Genomic DNA, 21,353 nt, shown 5'->3' with positions numbered 1-21,353 from the left:
TGTACTGTACTGTACAACATGGACATGTTGACTTCTTCACAGAAAATCAACTCTAACTAATGAGCCTAATGAGAACTCCCCCCATGTTTCTGTGGCATGGCACAATGGCATCTTCTGCATATGATCTCTAAAAAAACCTGACCATGCTTTGCAGAAATACAGCAATACAAGTTCATACCCATAATAAACAAATAAGCAAATAGGAACGCAAAGATAGAGGCATCCAGATGTGTTCATGTTAAATCAGTAGTAATCATGGTGCCAGCCAAACATGCAGACAATCAGAATCTCAGATAATCTGTCTGGACTTTCCCCGTCTTCCTCTGTGCACTCTCTGGTTGGTCAGACCATTGGGGACTAGTGTAAAATTGATCAACACAGCCTGTGACAATAGCATCCTGGTTTACAGACTAGTATTACAAAGCAATGACCTTGGACTCTCCTCTGCCGCTGTCACGGCTCTCAGCGAGACAGAACAAGAGGCACCATATTCAATATCGTGAATATGTACAGTAAACACAGACTGAGTATTCTTTAATAAATGCTTTAGAATTGTGTATTGTGTATGAGAGGTAAGTACTTGTGACATGGCCAACTAGAAAAAAGATTAACCTTTGATTTTTAACATTTAAACTTGGGAACCTTTTGAATTGAATGAAAATACAGACTGTTTTATGTCTACAGAATCTTTGAAAGAACTGCTTCCTCTGTCCTTAGTAATAAAAGCAAAATGTTTCAGAGATGCACCAGTTTAACCTTAGAGATGTCTACATTACTGGATTCAGAATATAGCAAATATTACAGTGCATGACCTGTCTGAGATTTCAGTAGCAGAAAGAAGGCATGTAAATAGTGCAATTACTTAGGACTAAAACCCACTTAGTTATTTCAGGTGAAGGGACAACCAGGGAAGCTGAGCTTCTAAGGCCATTTCTCCTGCTTCTCTATTTTCTTTAGTGAAAAAGCAAAGGGAGAGAGTGGGCATTCAGCATCTGTGCATGGCTGCTGTTCAGAACCCTGGGGCAAACCATATGCTGACTTAGCAAGGTGTCAGAAGATACACCCTGAAGACAGATGAAAGTGTGTTTCACAAGATCTAGGACTGACCCCAAGGCACTGGCAGTGGTAATGAGAAGACAGGCGCTAACAGGAGGCACTCTGCATAATGGCACAGCTGTCATCCTCGGCATACTGTGTAAAATATGCTATCTATTACTTATTGTCATTGAATTAAATGTACAGTGTGCATATGCTGATGCCCCTGAATACATTATAATGGCAGAAAGACAAACATGGAAGCTGAGCCTACTGTATATTGTACGTAATGTACTGTATAAAGAAGACAAAGACAACTCAAGAAAGAATAGAAGTTTAAAATCAGTGTACTGTGTTGTGAAATGGTCACAAACTGGATAAAATAGAACTAAGCGCAGATTTTCAACATCACGGTAACATTGTGAGTTTTGGAGGGCAAAATTGTTGTGAGAGCACTGCGAGATTAAATGAAAAGTACATGGGCTGGCAAGCTGCCGTCTGTTGAATCAAATTATGTGTCAGCAACTGAGACACAGCAGAACACTCGCTCTGTGAGGATATTCAAATCTGCCGTCAATCATTCGCTGCGCACGTGAAAAGACATTACCAGTGATGTCCAATTTTTGGCTAGTGTTAGAACAATTGTGTGACAGATGAAAAAAAAATCTATTGACAATAAATATAGACTAAATATCAACAAGCTTAATACGTGTGGTCAGCAGAAAAATGAGGTAATCAAGCTAATGTCACAAAATTAATGGGAGGCATGAAGGCTAACGACCTGTAAAAGGAGTCTATCTAAATTTTCTTTTCTTTACTTTTACTGTGTCTTTGGCTCATAAACGTGTGATGTATTTATTAGAGGTCCCAACTGTGTTTTAAGCAAAGTTCAAAGTCTCTTTCTGTCATCAAAGTTCAAACAAGAAATGTAATAGAAGACTTAACATCTCCAAATCTACTGAGCTTTTTCCTACATTAGCATTTTCTATTAAATATAAAGCCAAAGGTGTAATAGTATAGTAGCTTCACTGAAGTAGCTGTAGATTAGACTACTTTTTGGAGCGTTAGAAAAAGCTCTAATTAAGTCAAGAAACAATCTCAACTAATAAATAATTTTCTTACACAGTTAATAGGACAAACTCCTGATATGTGACACTGGTCTGTTTGCGACATAATTTGTTTAAAATGATGACTCTGGATGACTCTATGTTGTTGGTTCATCTTCACTGGAAGTGCCGCCAAAATACCAGACTTTAAGAATGAGGTTTGGGTTTTCATTGAAAACTCTGATTATAGCTTTCCTGCCTGGCTTCAAACAGCAAGGTTCAGTCTTCCCCCTTTCCCGCTAGCCTAATGGATTATGACAGTGATGCAGCATGGAGCTCTAATCCCCTTGCTGCCGCCGTCGCCCCTCCCTTTATGTTAAACCCTTTGACTGGAGTGTGTGCGTGTGTGTCAGGTGCCAACCAACTCTTGGTGCCAGACCATGGGCTTGGATGATACACAAGAACAAACGGGGTTAAGATTTTCACTGCTGGCAGCCGACGCTGCCCTTGAGGTGCCAGGCTAACCCATTACCAGGCTGTGAAGTTAAACACGCCAGGGAAAATACAGCTAAAGAAATTCACCACGAGCCGTTTCTACTGCATTCCCCAAATACCAATAATAAATGACTCATGTGAATATGAATACTGATTAGCAACAACACAGATGGTGCCTTACTCTTGCGTATGTTACGGACTATGTTCGAGACGTGCTCTTTTTTCTGCATTGGTACCTGTCTGTCACTGCCCAGTTACTGTACTCCCCACTGATCTACCGTACAGTAGCTGCACAAAGTGTGCAGTACATACGGTCCATTAATAACTCCCATCAGTTATTTACGTTTGAAGACAATCACCCAGTTCTTTGAAACTACGAAGTTAATAGATGACTTTTGACATGAGTACTCGCCAAGAATAAATCTACTGTACACGTATCAAAAACAAACAGGAGACCCAGAGGGCCTTGAAGGAGAGCATTACTAGAACGTGCTTCGAGGGCTCGGTCTCATCAGACCAGACAGAAAGTGCAGCAGAGGCTCATCCCTACATCACATGGGAGCAGAATGTCACGTCAAACACCAAATATCACCACGCTGGAAATCATGTTCAAGAGGAGGAATTAGGGCAGGACGATAAAGAGGGGGATGAATCCACTTTGTTTTGCACAAGTGGCACTGATGTCATCTGTAACTCTAAGAACTTTTACTATTCACATCCTCTCAAGCACTTCTGAAGAACCAATCAACTGCAATGACAACAACTCAACTAGAGTGCTTCACCCAGGGTGTAAACAACTAATTCCGGCTGGAGATTCATGATGAGTAAAGGACATCCCACCGTCCCAAAAATCAATGGACACTGAATATAAGGTGTAGTGGAAAACAGCATTCATGGTGCATAATAACTACTGAGTCTAACATACCAACAGTAAAACTATCACTATTTATAGAATAACTCGTTTCAGTGGCCATACCTATGAGTCACAGAATGTTAATGTGAAACTTGTTTGCTGAAGGGAATTAATTTAGCAGCAAATATGTATTAAATGACAGCAGCACACAGCTGTTGTTTTGTAGTCACCAAAAGCTGGTGGACAGGAATGGGCCTCATATTAAAAGACACAGGCATCCGCTATTTACTACTGTAGGTAATTAAAAATTTCTGCTGGCTATCTATTCTTTCAAAAAAAGATTGTTCCTCGTAAGGCGCGTCCAGTGAGAAGACAACAAATAAACCCCAGATGAACAACACACTGTTTCTGTGAACATTATAAGGCAAGATAGAACGGAAAGGCTGAGCAGGAGGTGGGAGCAAAAACTAATTAAACATACAGGCAATGGTAAGTTCAAGATACTGCAGAATTAATGCGTGTGAGGGAAAGTGTGAAAGAAAGAGAGGGAGCATTTAAAGAAGAAAAAGTACAATATATATGTTTTGATGAAAGCCCTTTAAACACTAGAGGGTGAGGTTCACTATTAATGTTTATATTGCAATGAAAAATGTGGAAGACCATACTACAAGTTACAAAAGGACACCTGTGTCATTTCTACTGCCTGCTTTTTCACGCTATTAATTTTTGAAAAAAAATACACTGCTGTGAGATGTGTACAGTAGTATATCGAAGGCAGGTCACTTCATACACAGAAATACATTAGCCCCTGTGATTATCAAATATGGACCTGCACAGTACAGTATGTGCTACCAGAGTCTTGGTCATGATAAATGAGCCTGCTATCTCAGGCAATGTCAGAGTGAGCCTGTTTGCCTGTCCTCCGCAGGCAAACTTTTATTTTATACAAACACACTGAATCATCCAAATTGACAGGAGAAACAATTACAACGTCTTGTTCATATCCAACAATGCTTCACACTGTCAGTGTAACTACACAAAAGATGGCCTGCCAGAGCTGGCTATTGTGTTCAATCCCACAGGCACGTAGTAAATGCAGTGGTTCAGTAGAGATAAATCTCTGCTGTTTTCCATCAATTCATAAAAAGAAACAATTAGATACAGTATACTAAGTTGATACATTACACATAATGTAAAAAAAACTGGCTTCGAAGAAATGCCAAGAAATGTCAGTGTCAAACAACTGCTGGTAAAACTACATGATACCACTGACAAGAATTGGTGATTATGATTTCTACTCCTGTGAAATGAGTGACTTCTGACTTAATCAATAATCACAGCATTCACAATTCCAAATGCTCAGAGTGAAACAGTCTAAACCAAGCAGGCAAAAGCAAACATTTAAAAAAATAAGATGTGAAGAAGACCCAGCAATTTGCTATAAGTGCAGTCAGGCTTTGCTACAGATCAGAATTAATATTGATTTGCGGATGTTAGAAGAGAAGGTGCATGAGCCTTTTGTCTCCTAGATATTAGGCCAGTATATTTTAACGACCACTCAAAAAAATAAAAAAACACAGGATCTGGGAGGCAGATGCTAGAAGTTACAGATACTGAAAACAAACTGGAAACTAATTTCAGCCCAACCCAGCCTCAAACTTGTGTGTTTCAGAAATGTTTTATTCATATATTTGTGCCAGTGTTTAAAAAGAGTAAAAGAAGTTTACAGTTTGAACACTGTATCTTTGTAAAGCATACCAGAATATGGAGTTCAGTGTGCTGCTATAGTATGTGGATTTAACAGATGATGTATAAATATTTGACTTACAGCCGCATACTGTATATGCTACTGCTTCATACACACACACACACACACACACACACACACACACACACACACACACACACACACACACATATATATATATATATATATATATATATAATAAAAATAAATAAATAATTTACCTGTGTGACGAGAGGCTCCAACAGCCTCTCCACAGTCAAGGTGCGGATTTCAAGACTCTTAGGGTCCCACTTCAAGAGTATTGGGGAGGTGGCGGTCGTCATGGTCTCTGTTGGCATAAAAAATAAATGCAGATTAGTGAGTAACGGAGCAGTAAATATTTCATTATTAGCCCCACTCTGCAGCCTTACAGATCTCGTGTTTCTTTTACCTAGAGATTTCCTTATCTGTACAGTCATGTTTTATTGGTCAAGTATCGAGGGACAATTCCTCTGTGTTACAATCGATCAAAAGCAAGTAACCACAAATACATATTGAACTCACATTAACCTAAATCCATTTTAATGCAAATAAAACACAATTGCCGCAAACCATACAGCCCCAGCTGGCCACTTCCTTCAACTAGATGTTGTACTACACAGTGGGCTTCTGCCTGGCTTAAATTATGCTATTTAAGAGGCAGAGCAGCAGTAGTGCACAGCCAATGGCAACGGCTGCAGGACAGGGGGAAGCAGGAGGAAGGGAGTAATGTGACATCAACAGAACGGGGGGGTATTAGGAAATGGAAATACGCTACCGGCAGAATGTTTCAGTAGGAGAACACATGCGATAGCTCATCTCCTACACTTCAGGTAGACATTGCTATGGAAATATAATAAGTTAGACAATTAAACAGTTCTAATAATTGTCAAATATCTGGATGTTTAGTACACCAGCGAAAAAGGGGTGTCATCATCTACACTGACAATCAGTGTGTCAACCACGGTATAAATGTAGTGCAAAGTGTAACCTACAACTGTAGATTCTCTGGCTTAGAACCAAGTTATCTGCTCCAACAGACAGCTCACTCATCTTTAAATGGTGCTCTCTCTCTCTCTCTCACTCATTCACTCACTCACTATGACTCAATTCCCCATCCAGCCTCAAAAAGTGCATGCATCCACATTATGTAAAGTCTTAATAATAAAATAATAAAATGAATTTCATGCCCTGACAGTTTAGCATATACACAACACAATGAGTTGTAACAATTGCTGGTACAGGTTTACAGTTACAGTAAGATTCCAAATGTAATCCATCAAGAAAAGGTGGGGTGACTGTCAATCATCAATTGCTGCTGACATCATTACAATACAAGCGAGCTGTTTTGAAAGACAGATTGCAAGAAAAGCATGTAAATAGCAGAGCACAGTACTAATATTACACAAGTGGAAGTGAATAATATCTAGCGATTCGCTGATGTAGTATATTGTTGAAGATGTTAGTAAATCTCATACTGTAACATCAATGAATTCTATTCAGATCTGCAAGCAAATATTTCTAAAAACGTGACATTAAACATGAAATTATAGTGCATTTGTAATAGATCCACATTATACAGTAAACTAATGTTTTAAACACTTCTGTGATTTATAAACCTGACAGGAAACATGTTTGATGCCATGTGTCTGGCTTGTTGTAGACAGTAGATGCTTCTCCTCATATAATAAAAACTTTCAGTCATGACAAGTCGTGACAATATCACACAAAGCAATGATCAAAAAGAGAAATGGCACCTCCACTGATGTGTTTCATGGGCATCCTTTGTACATTTTTACCACAAGCAATATTTCAGATGATGCTGAATTCACTAGCGCCACATAAAGTTTTACGTACATGTAAAAAGCATGTGCTCATCAAAATGAAAGTGGTGTACAAGTCATGTCTGGTAGCTTTTAAGTCAAATTGCACCTGTTTTTGTTCTTTATAAATTGCAATCATCATGGAAATGAAGCCACATGAATATTGCATTTAGAGTAGTGCCCACTGCACCACTCAAAAAACCTGTTAATGTAAGAAAGGACAGCAAAAGTGAATGTTTCACTGACTGATTATTCTGCAATGATTTATTTCATGTGACTGTTTAGCACATTTGTCAAGCCCACCTGTAGCCAGCCTCAAAAGCCTTAAATTTAAATGCATTGTGCTTTACACTCTTAAGAACCTGCAGAAACTCTAATAAGCATGCTCCAGTCTTAAGGTGATTCTATTGTTTTTATATTATATTTGAATTTTGTCGATTAAAGGCACAATATGGAGCTTACTAATGAAATAGCCACAAAGACGGACAAACAAATGCTCACATTATAACAGTACAGGCTTATGGAATGTCAGTATCTCAAGAAAGGTCGCTAATGTTTTTGTGGTATGGCACTTTAATTCCTCTACATTACAAAGTAATCTACAGTTAGTCTGGATGTGGTTTCTACAGCAGGTGGATCCGTACGTTAGCTTTGCCAAAAAAGTGCTAATTACAGCATGTTTACTTTGGCCTTGCCAAATGATGAATGATATAGCAGAAAACCGGATACTTCAGTTTGGATGCACAGTACAAAACACAAAAACGCAATTACGTTCCCTACACTGATAACTGCAAAGCAACATTGTTGTTCTGGGCCCTCCACTGTAGCACCAGTGCTGAATTTCACACAACTGTATGAGTATTTAAGAAAAAAAAATAAAAATAAATAAATATATATATATATAGTATACACACTGTATATACACTGTATATACACTTCTTGTCTAATTTCTCAAAGAATTGTAGAGAGAAAGCCAATAAAACTGAGAAGGTGAAGGTTAAGTAAACAGAGGCTAGAAACACCACAGCAAGTATTTAGTGTATTGTCAATGATAATTACATCACAAGGGTTATTATCAGGTTACAGAGGTGGTAGGAATGTAGGAATGGCACAATGGCATCTGAAGCAGGCTCACCACGCTCTATTTATTGTAGAGTGTTCTCAACACTGTTTGTTTTTCATGTTCTTCAAAAAGGTTCTACTTATGGCATCACTTCTACTGCCTATAATGTGGCTATAATGATTATGACTATAATGCTGATGGAATACAGTATTAACAGCTGGAAAGAATGCATCAGTTGACCAGGTGTTAACTGCTAAACACACCACCTGTATTTACCCAGTAATTAAATTAGTCACATTAGTTAAAACACATTATTATCATCAATGTAGCACGGTGGCTAAAGACAATGAATATTATTATTATGGACCATTTCTTCTTCATTTTTAAATTCTCATAAAACACATAATATTTTGTCCATTCACTGAGATATGTTCACCCTGTACACCTTAATTCCTAAAGTTTAAAAAAATATTTTAGGTACGAGGGAATATAGGTAGATATTAATTTGAGACTCCTACACCTGCTCAGAAAAAGAACTACCCAAACTGAGCAGGACAGATATGGAAACAAGGCCTGTGACAGTTCATTAAGATTCTTTCTTTCTATTCTTTCTAGATTGTGCGAATCACACACACACACACACACTCAAGTGAAACAGGCAAACAGGGAGGTCCTATCATACAGGGGGGTTTGAAAAACAAATGAAACTATCTGCTTGCTGGAAATAAGTGTGTTCTTCCTTTGGGTGAGTGCTACTAAAATTCCACTCTTGGTATGAACTTTAGTCTTGTATGAACAAATTCAAATTCTCCCAGAGAGAAGAGCTTGACTATAACCAAAAGGGGTATTTCTACTGTGAACCAGAAGTCCCCAAAACTGCTGATGCATTTATTACCTTTTTAATGAACACAATAAACAAACTAATAACATGTGTTTCCTTTACAGTACACCAGTTTTATTGTCCATCAGATCCCTTTACTAATTCCCCCAGACTCTCACCATCTCAGCAGCTGGGAGTATTATCAATACTAGGTTAAACAGGATGAGTTTTTACTGTTGCCTAATCTGGGTTTAAAAATACAGCGGTACTGTATATGAATACATTTTTTGTTACTACTGGATCTTGTGTTACTGATATATAATAGACAATGGTCATACAGGGACATTGGTGAGTCCCTGAGACAAAAGTAATCTCAAAGCCAAAAAGATGTGGGTTCTATCCATGCTTGTCGTAAAGCAGGCCAGCACAGCGGTGACAGTTAACACACATATTCTGCTGAGTCAAAGCTTTACCTGCATGTCAGTATGGATTGAGCATCCTCTATACAGAGCCACTCAATGTAGCAGTCTGCTGACAATACCAAAGAAAACAGATGGCGATGACGGTGGGCTCTGCTGACACAAATAGAAAACCTCTGCTGCCTTCACTGCCTCTGATTTTTATCCACTGGACTGGATAAATTACATAAGCCATTGTTAGTGACTTCTTGACTGCAATATAGTTAGTGAGGTTTATCTAGTTTTTGGGTTTTTTTTTTGTATTTTTTTGTATTATGTGAGACATTGGCCCAAATATTGTAATGCACCACCAGTAAGTAAAGCCAAGCATGTTTTCTCTTATATGTCATCAGATGGTTTTACAGGCAGAATCAAATCTAAGACTCATCTCTCTAAGAGTCCATGTGGGCACGGATTAACTTCAATGCCATGACTGTATTAACAAATGAGGTTAATACATGATAAACATTCAGGCAGCAGAGAAATAAGGTCAAATTAAGCTCTAAAACAAGCAGAGTTTAGTAAAAAGAATCCTGAAATTTATTAATATTCATCAAAACTTATCCAGCCCAATTTTACTTGACAGAATAAAGTAATATTCAGAAGGTTAACAATGCAGTTTCTGAGTTCCTGTAAAACTTTATTGAAAAGAATTAAGTTGCATACAAATGTTTTTGTAGGAAGATACTACAAATGCCAGAAATAAGAGATTCAAAACTTGTTAGAATGGCTGATTTTAACCAAAATAAAATATTTTCATTACTACAAGACCTCTTGACAAACACTAAGAGAGCAGAGTACAAAACATCAAACATCAGATGAACACTCAAAATTAGTGCCTGATTATTTGGGACTACAATCACTGAGAGAGGTCTTTTAAATGGTATCCGACACAGGTTTTAAGAGACTGAACTATTTCTCTGAATATTTTTCGCACTGCAGTTTCGCAAATATAAACATTTGTCACAAATAAAAATATCGAAAAGTTTTAACTTTGAATGTGCCGCAGTAAACTGGCGCCAAAGCTTCTTTCCTGTATGACACAAACTTTGTGAATAAAATCCCTGTCATTTGTCATTATGGAAAGTTAATATGCCGACACTGCATTGACCCAGATTCAGACCACATACACACACTTGTCTGGAACAGTGGGGGAGACTCTAAAAGCAGAAGTCAAGGCTCATCCTGTCATATCACTGCTCTCCAGAACCATGTTCTCATAGCAGCCAAAATGGGCTGACAAAAGTAGAGCACAACCTGTGAAATTCTCTAAGCAGACACGGTCGTTCAGGCATTTAAAACCCTTCTGTAAATCATTATGCACACGCAGCAAACTTGAATAAACATTCCTAAAACAGTATCATTACTGGCCCCAAAATACACTGCTATTCATCTGTTTCATCGGTTTGTGTTGCTATCCTCCTTCATCCTACTTCGCATGTATTTCACATGTGTTAGTGGTATTCTCTGAATCTGGGCAAACACCTTAAGAGTGTCACCATTTGCATATGTGCTAATTTAGCAGGCTCTCTATTAATTCTAAGGGTTTCTGTGTAAAAGCATAATAAAAATCATTTGATAACAGAGGCAAAGACAAGAAACATTAGTCATACTACTGTTTACTGTTATTTAACAAACATAACATTCTGGATATCTTTTAGTCTCTGAAATTAATAACATTGATTCAGTTCACTGAGATTGTGTGGCACAATGACATGACCTTAAGGTATCTTATCACAGTACTTTGGATTGTGTTGGGCTTGGACTCTGAATAAGCTTTTCCAAAACCTTGATTCTTTTATTTTTCAACCACTAGAGTATATAAAAGCCAAATTCATTTTTACTGAAACCACAGTGCCTGGCACTATAGAGTTTATATTCATTTGAATTAGACTAAGAAAATAAGATTACTTTCCACTGCATAAACATTTTCCTTTTAAACTCAACAGGCCTAAAACAATTGTTAATTACAGTATTTTTGCTTTAAAATTGAATACACAATGTTCAGTAGAACAAGTGTAAATGCCATCTCATTCATTTTACAAATATTAGGAGCAGGACAAGAAACAAAAGCTACTATGTGGAACTAATTTACTATTATTACAACGACATTTCCAAACTTTAAATTTGGAAGAATAATTTACCAATCAGTGACTGAAAATTACCAAAAATCCAATAATGCACCAAATGCTGCAAGGAAAATAGCTACAAAGTAATGGATAAAATGCAGTATCAAATAAGATGTTTTACTCTGCCTTTGCAATATTAATAGTGTACTTAGGGTAGAGCTCAAGGGTGGACACAGCGCGGTTCGGAAACAAAAAAACTTGTGGCTGTTCTGACTTAGGTCTTGCCTTCAAGTCAACAATTTTTATTATTTTTTCTATACACACACAGATCATTTTCTTATTTTTTTCAAAAACTTTGCTGACCCATGGCGCCTACAACCTTTCCAGAATTATCTGAACTCAAAGGTTTACAATAGCACACAAATATTGGATAACAATCATTGTCATCAGTATGAATGGGACAATGGATGCTGCCTGACCTACTGTAGCTTTAAAGACCCCCTTCCCAGTTCAACAGACAATGCTCAGCTTTGGTTTGACAGAGGGGACACAGGTTTATTTTATACTACACAGATTCTCATTTGCTACATTTGAATGATTAGGATAAACAGAATTACTATAGCAGTGTGGAAGATATTGGCAGTGCCTTTTAAAACATCTTACCTATAAATTCTGCTTTCCTTAATCTTATGACGAAGAAGATCTTACTGCATCAATGCTACAAGGGTGACAAAAATAAAATGAAATTAACTGCTCACTTACAGTACTACTGCACTAAATCTTTGATTTGAAAGTGTATGGCAATAACCTATAGTGTCACAGGTAAATCCCAGACAGTATATAATTATAATAATTAATATATGAATAATAATAAATATAATAATTATAACATGTGATTTGCATGTGTAAATTGTATAAAGGATTATTTGGATAATTTTATGAGCCACACCCTAACTAACTACTACAGTGGACCTGGCAAAATATAATGCTTTACTGCACTAGCAGCGCTGCCCACATTGTTGTCCAGAGCTATTCAGACTGGCCTGGTTTAGTCAGCAGTGAGTCAATCAAAGCTTTGTAAATTTGATTACAGTAGGTGGGATGTCACAATGTCTGGGACAGCTAAAACTATGCAAACTTGAAAACATCCACAAAAGCATGCATGGGGGTATAGTAGTATTTAGTAGCATGGGGGTATAGTATATTTAGTAGCATGTCTATACACATACTGTATAATTTGTAGTATAAAAAGTAGACACTGTAGGCATACATAGTGTCAGTATGTGCCTGTCCAAACAGAGTTAGATTTATACAGAAGCAATGTCTGAAATGTTAGCATGTCAGCTTTACTATCATACAGTAGCACTTGCTTTTATGTCAGTCACCCACAACTCATAAAAGAAAAAACTAATCTTAATTAATTGGCAGGTTCAGTCTTGCGTATGTTAAGAGGACAGTTTTAGGATGACTGACAGCAATAGTCTCCATTGATTATCAAGTGAGAAACGAAAAATCAGGAGTACGCCACGAGGCAAGCTACACAGACACATGAAGATAGCTCCTGAGAGAAGCAGAGAACACACTGAAAAATATATGCACTCATCGCACTGTCGGGCACTTCTGGGTACAAAAAAGAAGAAAATCAGTAAGCAGCTGGCACATTCTAAGCCTTTAACACCCCCGTTTTGATTTATTTATAGAAATGATCTGTCTTATCATGACTTAAGAAGTGCATTTGAAATTGAATTAAATAAATACATATTTTTAACTTAAAAAAAATTTAATCTCATGTCCCTAGTGTCCCGATCCATTTTTTAGGCTAAATCCTGGATGTCACATCCTAGAGCTGCCCCTAGAATTGATTTTCCGTAAGAGAAGAGAAGAAAAGGAGTCACCAAACAATAGAAAAGTTAATGCACCAAGACAGAGCACACACGGGGCGGGGGAGGAGCTGGGCCAATACGAGAGGCCCACACTGGTCCCATGGGGGTGGGAGTGGGTGGAGAATAAGTATGAGAGACAAATGAAGCTTCAGAAGGACAGAACATCTAAAATGATGAGAGGCATGAATGGCCTCTAGCAAAACTCTAAGCACAGATTTGTTTTTGATAGAATCAAGGCAATAAGGTGGCACCATGTACTGTAGGATAGATGGACAGCAGAAGCAGGGAAAGCGTTTTGAGACCTGGGACTCAGTTACAGTACCACGTTCTATAAAGACTAGAGATTGTCCCATAGTTCTCTGAAAATATAGTCAGATGAAAAATGAAAACAGTCAGTGACCTATTAGTCTTTACATTTTATACTTTAAATTCTCCCAGTTTGTTTTTCAGTTACCGTGAAATGGAGAATCTGCGCCCACATCCTTGTTTGCCTTCAACCTGATTATGGTCAAGGCAAGGAAATTATTTGATTTTATTACAATCACCCTGAAAAAATACTGTAAATCTTACTATATTATTCTATATCACAGGACTGACATATAGAAATAAGTACTCGCATGCATAGGCAGTTAATGGCCACTAATTCTGACCTGGACTGGGGAACGTATCCCAACTACGTGGTATAGTTACGTATGTAGGTTTAGAGGGTTCAGGAGAATACCAAATTATCCTACTGTAAGTATATAGCAACACCTTGATAAAAAAAAAAAATTATTATACCCTCTGGCAAATGTAGTCATAACATGTACAGGAGCATCAATTTCTATGAGGAATCATACTAAAGTCATGAACCTGCATTAAAAACTTTCTAGCACATGACATACTGTTAAAATAAAAAGATGATGAAGTGATCATCATCACGCACACCATTCATGGGGATTAGCCTACGTTGTGCCTGTGGTTTGTCACTTCAGACAGTAAACATTAAACAATTCAGTCTCATCAGAAAACCATCAACTCTTATACAGAGGCTCTGACATTTGTGGGAAACTAAGGAGGAATTGTTGTAATACAGTAGTGAAAGATACAGCATCATTTCTCAGTGAGAAAAAAGTCAGCATCAATTTATCAAAAATACAATCTCTAACTCTCAACTTTATTACAGCTCATTTCAAAGACGAATTAAAGAACAAATTTCATGTTGAAATTAAAGCTGTTTGCTTACTGTTCTTTGCTGGTTGGAAAGATTTCCAGCAAGTTCAACAACTACTGCAGCAGCATCTTCTACTGTTTGTGTGTATATGTTGCTGCCAAAAAAAAAAAAACAAAGAAAATATACAGTCTAATTAACAAAGAAAGCTTGAACTGCACTCAGCTTGGGCCTTGGGTTTTCTAACGTAAAATAATGTTTGGCTCTGATGAAGCAGTACTGAATACGAAAATCTTGGCAACATACATTTGACAGTAGATAGTTTAAATGTAAACCATTTACTCTCAATGTGGGCTTTAACAGCTAAACCCAACTTTCTGTGTCTCTTTTCAGAACAAACATTTGAAGATCTAACCAAGCAGCAGTAATGCCCACTGCAGTCAATGAACACCAAAGAACACGAACACGTAGTACTGTATGTATATTGTTTTGTGCTGCTGGAGAAATGGCCAAGAGTATATACATGTAGTCATTATTTACAGGGTACAGACCCTTTGATTCACCAACTTGCCACAGAGCGTTTGAGTTTAATAGATGAGGAACAACCTTAGTTTTTCTTACTGCAACAAACTGCTTACACTGCACTTTTAAGCACTGCTGCATTATCTTCTTTATTGTCTCTCCAAAACAATAGTGCTCTTTCCTGCTTTATTGGGTCCGTGTGGGATAATGTAACAACAACAGTGGTGGAAGTAACACAATGAATAATCTAATGTGTACATTATACAATGTTAGAGGCTGAAGCAGCAAAAAACATGTCAAACATCAGAAAAGCTGACCTGTTGCCAGCTAACCTTAATTCCATGATGACCGTAATAAAATTAACATTTGTCTATGAGGAAAAGCATGCAAGACGTCTTCATGAGAACAACCAACAGCCGTTTTTTTTAATTCAATCACATGAAATTTAACAATATTAAGATTACTACCTGTACTGCGACCTCCACATAAACCACACTGGATAGTTATACTAAACCAAGAAAAACTAATTTGCAAAAGGGAAATAAAACTATTTGAAACGGAATGCTGAAATGCTTGTGTTAAAACTTGAAAAGAAAAGAAAAATACAGCCAAACTTTGGGCTGCAATGATCAAAGTGAGAGTAAGTATGCTCTGCCTGGTTACACTAAGTTGCTTCATATGCAGCCCGGGCTGCTGTATCAGCTCCCACAGTAGTAAGACAACTGCCCAGATGTTACCCAGCACTAACCACAGCCTGACTGAGCCAGGGACATCTCAACCAGCACAGCTGTGGCGTGCTCTCTGCTGAGTACAACAGCTCACCCTGCCCTGTGGTATTAGTTAGATGTACAGCATTTGTTTGGTTGATATAGATTTGACAGGTAAAAACTGTGCTTTTAACCCCCCCACAACCCCCTGCCCTTTCTGTCAGCCACAGTCAGCAGTAAAATGCTATTTTGTGGAAAAGACTTCTATAACTGTGGTTTCAAGAAATGCATTTATTCAACAATAGGTAATAATAAGTGGCATGAATGTACAATACTGTATGTTGTATTGGTTTGTTTTCCACCAGATTAATTCAGTTCAACATTTTAACACTTGCCCAGGGCTCAGAAGCTGAATTTGATGAGGAGACAAAAGCGTCACAGCTATGGATTGCAGGAGTTAACAATCTGATGGTTTGGCCAAATTTTGACATTTTTAAATATTCCACATTGGTCACGGTCTGTGCTCATGCTGGCCATGTCTTCTGCAGCCTGCACTGTATTTTACTTGCATATACAGTAGAACTGAGAATTCCTGCTTTTCACCAAATTATTTTGGTGCACCCGTGCAAGTCACTCGCCAGGCTACATTTTATCAGGCTTTAAACACAGCAGGACTTAGAATAGTGGTCTAAAAATACGGCTATAATAGTTATACTGCAGACTCTTCTATTTGACGGAGGGTGGGCCTCAGTCAGCTGTCTGCAGGTAGGTGAATATAGGGCACCAAGGTTAGACTAGACTTTAAAGATCTTGGTAACACGCGAATTATACAAAACATCTATACAGTAGATACAACACTGCATACCATTCTTCACAAAAGCAGGACTGTAGAGGCATTCAGAGATAGCACAGAGTAAGAAGTTCTAAAAGCGTTTTTCCCCACAGTCTTCAATCTCTTATTCGTGTTTGGCATATATTCTTAATTAAAATCACTGAAAGAACAACATATTAGGCTTGTATATCATCATGTTGTCTAAAGATATAAATAAGACATTGAAACCAGGTATTGATCGACTTGTGTTCTTGCTAACTCATCTTTGAAACATCAAATTTCTGTGCAAGAGCATGAGTGAGAGGAGGAAGAGGGGAGGCAATCCTGTTCCAGTTAGCTGGGATACCATGGCTACCTCAAAGCTTTGCTTTAGTACCACAAAGAGAGGTTCCATGGTGATGAGCCAATATTGCTTCCTCTCCCAGGAGACTGGGAACACAATGCACTGCTGACTGCCATTCATTGCATAATCTCACCCCTAAACTGTGCCTTTCCTTATCGTCAGTAACATAAACAGGATTCATACAGCAAATGTCATGTAGTAAATGAGCTGAAACATTTAGATGATGGCTGTCAAACCCTGTAATTTGATATAATGAAATCAAGATTGACTAATAATGAGACATGGACCACACGCTTAAAACTGCTTTTGTCAGAAGTGGTTTTAAAAGTGTTAAATGTTTCTGACACCTATTTGGCAAATGCAAAATATACACAAAAACTAGCTACCAGTAATGGCTAAATATGGATGTAGTATACTGTAAAATGACAGAAAATATACTAAAGGTTGAACAAATGTGTATGAAATATGGTCTTAAGCAGATGGTCAGTCCATAAGAAGCAGATGCAGTCATTTCCCAAAGGCCAGAGGGCAGTCTGTTCACACAGCTTGGAAAAGAAGCTCTTGCACCTTTAGCCTCTGGTCAATATCTAGAAAAATCTATGTCATGATCATGTAATGTTGACAGAGTATGTTGCAGTTTTGCGTTTCTTGTTTTAAGAAGTGACAAAAACACCAGTAGAGTATTAACTGATTGAGGAATATTTATATACAGACATACAGTATGTCAGAAAATTCTAATAATTTTATTCATAATTTTACAAAATGACCATCACAAACTATAGGTGACTCATCTACATTTGAAAACCTGAGACACTATCTTATATTTTCCAAACTACTTTAATGAATTTCCAAAAAAAACTCTTGCAGTGACAGCTGGGATCGACTCCAGCACCCCTGCAAAGCTGAACAAAAGCAAAAGCAGCACATGCTAAACAAAATAGATTTATATCGTAAACTACATTTGTTGCCTGGAACTCCAAACAGTGTGGTTTACAGGCAGTTTTGAGGTGTTCTAAAATATAAGGTTATATAAAGGCAATTGGGTAATATTATGCACAAGTATAACTTAGTTTAACTGCCAACGCTAATAACGGTGTTTGTATGTACTGTATTGATCATAGCCTAATGTTTGTATAATGCTAATAAACGCTAGAACAGTGCTTGCATTGGTTGTCTCTTGTTCTAGCTCAAAAACATACGCTGGACAAGAGGCACCCACACCAGTCATGACAGTGAGCGTGAGCATTCCACGTTGCCAATCAAAAGTTGAGTCTAAATGCGGCCACTGCGTGCCCCTCTACAGGCGTCCGAGATTCCAGATCTCCAGTTACAGGAAGACTGGGACGAGCACGAACTCGCCAAAGACTCGGTGTGACCCCCCCTCCTGCTGTACAACAGTCAGACTGGATGGTGTCTGCATGCAAACAAACTCCGGTGCAGTTCAGGAACAGCCACTAAACCGGGGTGGATTTACACCACGGGGCGGGCGAACCGGCAGAACGCGGGCGGCCGATACCAAAGACCCGGCGGCGCATCAGTAATCCAGCTCTTTATGTGCAGCATTAGCTGCGATGCCAAAGTAAAAATGTTGATAATTGAGTCGCCTGTTATTGTTCTATCGACTAACCGGCTCGGCTATAAAGTAACACGACACTTGCGGGGCGAGGCGAGGCAAGGGTGTGTACTTCTGAACATCTTCAAGTCGAGCAGAAAGGCGCGATGAGCAAAAATCTAAAACCATTTCCCCCAAAAACCCTGATTTGGCAAACGAGCGGGCGGTTTAACGTTATTTAAACCGCGCACGAGGACGTCAACTAACGAAAACGGGCGAAACTACGCGGCGCGAGCGACCATCCGCCGAAAGCCTCAACAGTCATTACTGCAGGTGTGGCACCGTTATTTACTAGCATGAAAGTGGCCGGTGTCACTTAGTTAGCTTAGCCTCCGGGTAGCCTAGCAGCCTAGCTTGCAAAGTCCGGTACAGCAGCCTTTCAGCACCGGGGTTCGCTGGATAGCAGCGCGCGGAGTGCGGTGTCGACCACGCTAGCGGAGTGGGCGACGCTGTGATTTTTAGCTAACGAGAGCAGCCCAGCTCAGCACATACCCGCGGCGGGGACGCTTTTGTGGTCCACTGGACTGTAAAATAGGTTTGTTCGGGGGTGTATTTAACTAGTTACCCCGCCGACAAAGCGACGGCACAACGATGAATGAAAAGTCGGACCTCGCCTAAGCTAACGCTAGCAGCCGGAGCAGCAAGTGTGATGCTACCGGACTGCTAGCAAGGAAAAAAAAAGGAGAAAAAAAATACCCAGTTATTAACAAACCACTGCCTCCAACTGACGCGCACGCACTTACGCACCTTTAACTGTTGGAGATGACGCCTCGAGCAGGTCCACAAACTGCGTACAACGCCTGGTTCGACCGGGTACGTCCAAAGATCGGTGCCCTCCCGTTCAGTTAACCCGCAGCGAACGGTGAAAATCGACCCGAGCCGGACGCTTTCCTCTATCTAGTGGTGCTGAATCCGTGGCCACACGCTTCTGTCGGTGTCTCAGGAAAAGCCTCCTCCTCCCACGGCTCGCTGCGAAATAATGACCCCTCCCAGCGCTCCGACCAAAACAACAGAGTAGGCAGGTGCAGATGGCGGCGCGCTACCAACGGACAGCCTTGCAATATAGTGGGCCGTGTGCTCGAGTCCGGGCCCGTCAAATCAGGAGCGTCTCCGGCGTCGACGCATGCGCGATTCCTCGCGCGAGGACGCGCCCCCGTGATGCGCCCCGCCAGTGCGTAAAGTGGGGAGGATGTTCGAGCTAAACCCTGGAAAGGCGCTGTGTGTTCCAGTTGGAATGTCAGCAATAACTCCACATAAACACAACACGGATGTCATACAATGCAGAGAAATGCAGTGTGAGTAATACAAAAACACCCCCGTGGAAGGATTTACTTTAGTGCTTGTCAGATTCTCATAATGCCCAGATTCTATTGCAGAACCATTAAACGGTAAAGATACTGTAAATCAAGTATAACCACTCACGCAAATGGAAGTGGTAACAGGGATAGAGTTGGGTGCTGGAAAAAAGGGATGCAGGTGGAACAAATAACTGCAGGTAAACAGTCTGCTAAACACTTCTACAGGTAAATGGCTTTAAACATGTCTTGGAAAAACAAAGTAGTGCTGCTGAGCCTGATCAGGTTCAGGCATGACACCGTAAAGCAGCAACAGGGAAGCAGACAGACCAGGAAGAGCAGAAGCGTGAGGATCATCCAAAGCCCACATAAAGGCAGTAAATTAACAAGAGCACTTCAAGTCAGGCCACACTTGGAGACGCGCCGCGCACAGCTGTACTTGAATAACCCTACAAGTCGCACCGCCTATGGGGACCGGTGGCTTAAATACTGGGGCTGATTGCGCTGAATGGGCTGCAGGTGGAGGAGGGTGTGTCACACTGAATGGTGAGAAAGTAGAAAAGAGGAGTTGAGAGGGGCTGAAGGAGTGAGTGACCAGCCAGGCCAAAATGGTGAGAGTGACTGTTGACCAGGCAGTGGGAAAGCACGCCACGGTACAGACGGAGGAAAACCAATGCAAAAAATCCTAATTCACTACTTTAGTAATTCAGTTAACCCTAAAATACAGATGCTAAGTATAAGGCATGCGTTATAACACATTGTGAAAGAGCATAAAGTTGCCTAAATGTGTTCATTAGTGAAAAGCTGAATGAAGAATAAAGTAACTGATCAGTTAAATGCTCTTACAAATATTAGTACATGATCATCCATCCCAGACTTTGGCTCTGCAGAAGCTGTACGATTAAGTCAGGGGCTCCTTTGAAAAGCTGCACCCTCAGCTGTACCTGGGACGTCCCAAGGCGTTCCCAGATTGGATGGATTACGTGGTTCCTCTGGCCATGTTACTGGTCAGACGCCTAAACATCCTCAGCTGGGCTCTTGTCCATGTAATGGAAAAAGGAAGTTCCAATCGGAGCTCTTTCCTGTTATCTGGAGCTCCTGACCCTGTCCCTGAGGGGCAACCTGGATGCAACTAAAGGAAACTCATTTCAGCTGCTGCCCAGAGCTCATGACCATAAGACGTGTTCAAAACCGAAAGATGCACATGGATAATTATGAACGTTGCCTTCAGGCACCGATTCCTCCTTGCCTCAGTCGTCTAGTACTGTGTCCTCATAGGGACACATGGGCTACGTTGTCAATTTGTTCCTCCATCTTGGATTTCACAACCCGGAGGACTCCCATCCTCCAATATGCATTTAGCCCATTATTCAAAGAAGCTTATCCCAACAGAGTCCATGTGTGCAGTACATACTGTACAGTAGGTGTAAACTGGGAGGTTTAAAGGGTAAACTGTGTAGAAACTAACACCAATCTGATAAAATGAAGTGTGGCATTTGAATGAACTCTTAACAGCCAGCTAAGACAGGAATCATTAACACACTGGTGAGCGCATGGGCCTCAACGACCCGGGCACAAATGG

General features: G+C 39.7%; 1 protein-coding gene across 6 annotated transcripts in view; it reads right to left on the bottom strand.

Moving 5' to 3' along the window:
• Window positions 1-19,631, bottom strand: part of ctnna2 (catenin (cadherin-associated protein), alpha 2) — a 212,535-nt gene extending 192,904 nt beyond the window's left edge. For 2 of the 6 annotated variants that reach the window (XM_055512097.1, XM_055512102.1), the window contains exons 1-2: window positions 19,224-19,631; window positions 5,398-5,504 (exon numbers count right to left, since the gene is read on the bottom strand). In XM_055512097.1, coding sequence (XP_055368072.1) covers window positions 5,398-5,499 — 102 coding nt within the window. In that variant the 5' untranslated portion in view covers window positions 5,500-5,504; window positions 19,224-19,631. The remainder of the gene's footprint in view (window positions 1-5,397; window positions 5,505-19,223) is intronic. The other 4 variants (XM_055512111.1, XM_029159653.3, XM_029159645.3 and 1 more) reach the window with 3 other exon arrangements.
• Between the last annotated feature and the right edge of the window lie 1,722 nt (window positions 19,632-21,353).

Source organism: Betta splendens, chromosome 1 (assembly GCF_900634795.4).
Source record: "Betta splendens chromosome 1, fBetSpl5.4, whole genome shotgun sequence".
Lineage (NCBI taxonomy): Eukaryota > Metazoa > Chordata > Actinopteri > Anabantiformes > Osphronemidae > Betta > Betta splendens.
Note: the sequence above shows the minus strand (reverse complement) of the source record. Positions and strands in the feature narration are given on the sequence as shown.